At 44.0% G+C, this 6,757-nt stretch overlaps 1 protein-coding gene across 1 annotated transcript; it reads right to left on the reverse strand.

The window, feature by feature from the left end:
• Positions 1–597: 597 nt before the first annotated feature.
• Positions 598–4,140, reverse strand: NHLRC1 (NHL repeat containing E3 ubiquitin protein ligase 1). Its single transcript, XM_005302870.5, has one exon. It carries the CDS (start codon positions 3,997–3,999, stop codon positions 2,797–2,799), a length of 1,203 nt encoding a protein of 400 aa, XP_005302927.2. The 5' UTR covers positions 4,000–4,140; the 3' UTR covers positions 598–2,796.
• Positions 4,141–6,757: the final 2,617 nt, after the last annotated feature.

The raw sequence follows: 6,757 nt of genomic DNA on the forward strand, positions 1-6,757 counted from the left end.
CCCACAGAGGAATCCCATTGTGGCCAGCAGAATTCTTCTTATGGAGAATCCAAATCTTGTCACCCTCAGACCCCTTATTGCAGTGGTGCCCAAACTTTTCTGTCACGCCCCCACTTACCAGTAACGGAATCTGTCCGCGCCCCCCATTACTGCACTGTTGGTCAGTAGAGGAGCTTGGGCACAAGGTGCAGCTGTTCTGGGGGGGGCGGAGAAGGAATGAAGGCAGAGCTGGGCTGGGGGATGGAGTGGAGCTGCGGCTGGGACACACTCCATTCCCACCCACAGTGGGGGTTGGCCTGAGCCCCCCAACATGCCCCACCAAGCGTTCCTCTGTGCCCCCCAAGGGGGGCACGCCCCACAGTTTGGGAACCACTGCCTTAGTGTGTGGTGGGTGGGGTTGGAAAAGATCTACAGTCCAGATCTATAAAATCTCTCATATACTATAAAGTTACTCTACAACAGATCTAGTGATACCAAAGAAAAATGAATATACAGAAGTAGAATAACAGAAACCCATAATAAATAAGTGAAGAAACTTCCTGATACTGTCCAACCCCACCATTATTAATATCCTGGTATGTCATTATTCAGTAAAACTTTTTGAAAATAGCTTATTTAATGGAATTCTATCACTTTCAAACATTTTAATACAAGACAGGTACAAAGATACATTCAGTTTGAAATGAGGTGCTGAAAGTGCCGCGGTCCTGTTTAAAATAAGGATCTGTCAGTTAGGGTAGGGGTACAGTATTATCTAGTAATTATATGCTCTAAAAGTCTGATCAAGAGCCCGCTAAACTTAATGGAAAAACTCCCTCTGACTCGAAAGGGTTTTGGTTCAGAGCATGTGGAAGTACAGCATATCTTATTCACAGTCTGTGAGGCCAAATAAGAATAAAGGAAAAAAAGAGGTATTTCTACTTATATCAAAACTGCCGCCACTGTCAAACTACTTAATAATTCAAAGCTATTAAACAGCCTCTTTTTAGCAGCAGAGAAAGCCAAAAAGATTCAGTGAAGAGTCCAACTAAAGTATTATTATAATCCCTATTTAAGTCATACCAATATATCTTCAATTTTTGCTATCCAGTGAAGCAACAGAACCAGTGACAAGACACAGCCAGATTGTCTAGGATAAAATAAGAACTGACCCGAAATCTTTTTTGAAGCTTGGGGGGGGGGGGGGGGGATAAGGTTAACCTTCTCCATCCTTTCTCACCCACATCTACACTTCGTTCTGGTTAGGTCTGGAAGCAGAAGTGCTAATATTTCATTAGAAAGGCCACCCAGAATCACAAAGTACCAGAAATCTCATGAAGGTCTATTTCTGTAAGATGCCCAATTCAGTTTGCAGAGCTGCAAATAAGTTTTTGACCAGATAACTGCCTGGACCTTGGAGCCATTGGAGTTCTGCCACATCACTGTCTATATCAGGGCTAGGCAACCTATGGCATGGGTGCTGAAGGTGGCACGCGAGCTGATTTTCAGTGGCACTCACACTGCCCGGGTCCTGGCCACTGGTTCGGGGGGCTCTGCATTTTATTTAATTTTAAATGAAGCTTCTTAAACATTTTAAAAACCTTATTTACTTTACATACAACAATAGTTTAGTTATATATTATAGACTTATAGAAAGAGACCTTCTAAGAATGTTAAAATGTATTACTGGCACGCAAAACCTTAAATTAGAGTGAATGAATGAAGACTCGGCACACCACTTCTGAAAGGTTGCCAACCCCTGGTCTATATCAATGTGCAGAAGCTGTCTTATTCCACTATCATGTCACAGCTAGGGTACTGAAATGCAAGCACTCAAACTACAGTGATGAGGTTAGTGTAAGAACCTATAAGAATTCATACAAGCACGGCACACAGAAAAATGCATAACTGTGGTCAAACATTAAGACACTGTCTTTGTTACAAATTTTAGAACTTTATTTTTAGAAGTGAAGTTAGTGTTAATGAAGAAGTGGTGCATGATGGAAACCTGACCACCAGAAAATAATTCTCTTAAGAAAATGTATGGCCCAGACAGTACAAGTTTCCAAACACTGCACCATCACTATGTCTTAACTCTTCGACGGGCCTACCTCTAGGAATGAGATGGTGTGTCAGTCTCTAGGCCCATTCAGTCACTGGCCTCTCATAATAGCAGTCTTCATGGTGGTTTCTGTAATGCGGAGAAACTACACTTTGACCACCCAACTCATTTCAAACTGGCCATTGAACAATGATAATTACTTTGTCACTACTGATCTCAATTGGATTAAAGTAACCTTGAAGTGAAATGTTCTACTTCCAGTTACCAGTCCCCTGAGCTAGAGAGTCTCCCTTCTAATAGAATTTCTGAAAATTGCTGCTTCTTTCTCATGAGATTCTCTCACCTTATTAAAAAAAAAAAAACATTTTGTAAGCGAGACTTCAATTAATATAACCAAAAGGTGCAAGTCATTCTCTGCTTCATAACTGATTCCATTATCTAACACAAAACTATTGTTCATTTTAAGCACACACACAAAAAGAGTAGTAACAGTCGTATAATAGTTTAGAAGAAATGCCAGGTCATCTGGTTGAGGTCTCTTTGTCTGGTGCTATTTAGAATACACGGTTTGTCTCTCACACATACTCAGAAGTCAGAATTGATGAGCAAATTCAAAGACCATACAGCATGTCCATAAAAATGATAAATTTCACACAAAATCATGGCAGAAAAAACCCACACATGCATCTGATAAAACCATAATGACTTCTTTTAAAATTTGAAATGGAACAAAATTAGTAAGAATCCAAAACAATTCAGCTAGCAGTATATACTTTAATTGAATGATCACCACTGTCTAAGACAATCAGAGAATTGTTTGCTGTGTAAGTCAATGCCACAGGATAAGAAAGCCCTTGGGTAATTATGGGCCTTAAGACAGGAAATTCCTCAGGTTTTCCTAAGCACAATACAACTCGGTTATAGGCATCTGCTACTATTATGTGTCCCTCTCTGTCAAAGGCCAAATCAGAGGCATATATTTTGGAGGGAAACACTAGGTTTAGACCAAAACTATCCATCTGGCCAATGAGTTTCATGTCGGCACTGAATATCTTCACTCTTGTGCTGCTGTAGTTTGGTCCCTTAGCTATCAGGTGCTCTATTACAGCGATAATTCCAGAAGTCTGAGAAACTGCCACCTCTCTTGGGTTGCATAAGTTAGACTGGATCTTCTGAACCTTCTTTAGTTCTCCTTTTTTAAAATTGGCTGTCAAGCGAGAAAGAGCACCTGCTTCTGGATCAGACAGGATAATTTCATTCTCTGGGGTGGTATCCAAACCCCATGGCAAACAAAAGGATTCCCTGATAATTAGCTTGCCTCTTCCGTTAAAATCAAACACTTTCACAGAGCGATCTCCGCTGTCTGTGACAACCACGTGGCCATCCAATGTGACTGTCACGTCAAGTGGGTATTTAATATCATTGCCTGCATCTCCTCTTTCCCCAAACTGTTGTATACAGCTTCCACTCAAGCCAAACAGCTTAATCCTTTTTTTGCCATCATGTGCCACTACTACACAGTCAGACCCCCGACACATTGCAATCCCAGTCGGATTGATCAGCGTCCCCCAGCCTCCGAAAGAAAGGTTGAACGTTAAGCCAAGAGATGCTGATACAGCTGCTTCATCACCTGTCCCAGTTGTTGTTCCTGAAGCTAAAGGAATATTAGTTGCGCGGCTTAAGATCTCTATCAGGTGAAGCAATGGTAAGCAGTCACTTGTCTCTGAGGATTTGCAAGCTCTTCGACAGAAAGGGCACTCCAACCTAAAATTCCTTGGGTGTGCTAGAGAGAATACACACTCCAAGCATATAACATGTCCACAAGGCAAGTTCCTTGGCCGGTGTTTCTTCTTCTGGCTATATTTTTCAAAACACACTTTGCATTCAAGTAGACTGACCTCAGTTTCGTTGACCAGTTCTGTCATAATCTGCATTCTATCAGGGGCCCTGGCAGACATAGTTGCAGCTTTAAGAGGATTGTTGATTATACTGTGCTAGCGATGTGACGCTGCCATCTGGTCACATTGGACAGTCACAGGACTGTGTTACATCAGAGGCCTTCCCATAAATGCTGATGGTATGTTCCGTTTCAAAGCATTTGCTGTAGTCTCCTGCCCTCTAAAGGAAATTTGGGAAAATACAATGGGCTGACCAAAATGTATTTTAATATTTTCTTATTGTTATCTTCACTTTTTCCTCAAATATTTTGTTTAATTTAATTTGGCATGAAAATATATCTAAACTGTAAACTATAAATCCAGTCTCATATCATTTCAACCATGGCAATTTAGCATAGCAAGAATGGTTTCATAGTCCACATCAGTTTTCAAGAATCAATACGTGATTAAAGTCCAATAAACCTTGCAAAAGCCAGAGGAAGGGAGAGGAAGGGGGTAGTGGGCAATTGTGGGGTAGTTATTCAGGATGCAATGAATGAACAGGGTTGTGTTTATCATTTTCAGGAACCCAGGCAAGAGCAGGAATTCAATCTGTTAGAGAGGCGGTTCAGACCACTGGTTTCTTCCACCTCTTATCCTGCTTCTAGAGAGGGGTTGGGAAGTTAGACTAGATCACAAAGGCTTCCTGTTCTGACCTCCTGCTGTTTACATTCCTCCCATGCCCACATTGCCCGTCCAAGAGGGCCCTTCTCCACATGCTCAAAGAAAGTTAAAAGGTCCTTGGGGTTCTGCTGGAAGTGGACTAAAGCAATTAGAAAGTCTACCTACCTGTTCCTTTTAACACCATTTTACTGAACAATGCGATGACCAAGAAAACCATGTTTAATAAGATGTCGGATTGCATTTCTCATTGCTATTACTTGGCTAACCTGCAACTAGAGGCCAAGTCAAGATTCACTCAGTCAGGAGCAATGCAGTCACCGCTGCCTGCCTAGGGGTGTTTCTATCACAGATGTATGTGAAGTGGCTACATCATGCCCTCTGTGTGCCTTTACAAAAGTACTATTGCTTGGATTCAGCCTCCTGGGAATGCTGTTTCAGGGCTAGTCTACACTGGCAACACTAAAGCACTGCTGCGGCAGTGCTTTAATGTGGCTTCTGTGGTTGCAGCAGAGAGCAGAGAGCTCTCCCAGCACTCAAAAAAAAAAAAAAAATCACCTCAACGAGGGGTGCAGCTCCCAGCGCTGGTGCACTGTCTACACTGGCGCTTTACAGCGCTGAAACTTGCTGTGCACGGGAGGGTGTTTTTTCACACCCCTGAGCAAGAAAGTTGCAGCGCTGTAAATTGCCAGTCTAGACAAGCCCTCAGACTCACCATGTTCCAGAACTTGTTTCCAAGGTAGATGGGATCCAACTTCCCCCATGCCCATAAAGTGTTGATTTTTCTTTAGGGATGTCTCTTACATGGCTTAGACTGCCAATTTTTTGCATTGATTTTGTCCCTGATTACTGTCTTTGTTGGCAAACTTGAATGTTAGGTCCAACCCTGGACTTTTAAGGAGTAACTTGCTCCTTTTTTGTATTTATATTTTTTAAAACCTCCTTGTTCACACTGTAGGCCTTGGCCTTATTACTGCAGCTAACTTCAGCTTTACTTTAATTTTCATTTTCAAATATCCCTTGAGCATCTCATGGCCCAAGAGTGAGAATCGCACAGAGATAGTATCACTGGAGAAGAGAAAGAACTTCCTTCAACTTCTTCTCTGAAAATATCAAACTGCAGGACACTCACTTTGCTTGCCTCTCCTCAGTGCCTGGAGGTTGCTTTTTGAGAGTTGCTTTTCTCTTGATCCTTGTAGTTTATTATTCGCCAAAGCACATTGTTGATCCTCTGTAGTTGGCTTATCTTTCTGAGACGAGTGACTCTCTTGCAAGCAAAGGAACTGACTGGGATGCTGGGAGAGCAGTATTTACATAGCCAACCAGTAGGGGTCCTACTTTGCTCTCTACCCTGGGGTGGGCAAACTTTTTGGCCCGAGAACCATATCTGGGTGGGGAAATTGTATGTAGGGCCGGGGGTTGGGGTGCGGGAGGGAGTGTGGGAGGGGGTGCGGTATGCAGGTTGGGGCAGAGGAGGGGTGTGGGGTGTATGAGGGGACTCAGGGAAGGGGATTGGGGTGCAGGAGGGGTGCGGGAGAGGGCTCAGGGCAGCGGGCTGGCATGCAGGAGAGGTGCGGCAGGGGGCTCAGGGCAGGGAGTTGGGGTGGCAGTGGCGTGCACAGGGGCCAGGGCAGGCTTCCTACCTGCCTGCCTGCCCTGGCCCCATGGCCCCTGGGGGAAGAGCAGGGAGCAGAGGGCTCCACGTGCTGCCCTTGCCTGTGGGTACCTCCCCCAAAGGTCCCATTGGCCGTGGTTCCCCATTCCCGGACAATGGGAGCTGCGGGGGGAGGTACCCACAGGCGAGGGCAGTGCACGGAGCCCTCTGCTGCCCACCACCAGGTGCCACAGGGACGTGAATTGCCGTAATTTCCCGCAGGCTGTAGTTTGCCGACCCCTGCTCTACCCTGTCACCATCAACTTCAAGGGTTAAAAAAAACAACAACAAAACCTTAAAGTTTCATTAAAACGATCACTCATTACTGGCTACAACTACAAATATCCTGAAAGCATCAGACCTGAGTCTGCAGCTCTTTGAATACGTTTGCAACGAACATCAAAAGCTTGCCATAAACAGAAATGGAGGAAAACTGCCATGTATTTCAAAAGTCCTGCTAATCTGTGGATATCTGCAGACCGTGTTTGCAGAGCACTGATCGGA

Source organism: Chrysemys picta, chromosome 2 (assembly GCF_011386835.1).
Source record: "Chrysemys picta bellii isolate R12L10 chromosome 2, ASM1138683v2, whole genome shotgun sequence".
Taxonomy (NCBI): domain Eukaryota; kingdom Metazoa; phylum Chordata; order Testudines; family Emydidae; genus Chrysemys; species Chrysemys picta.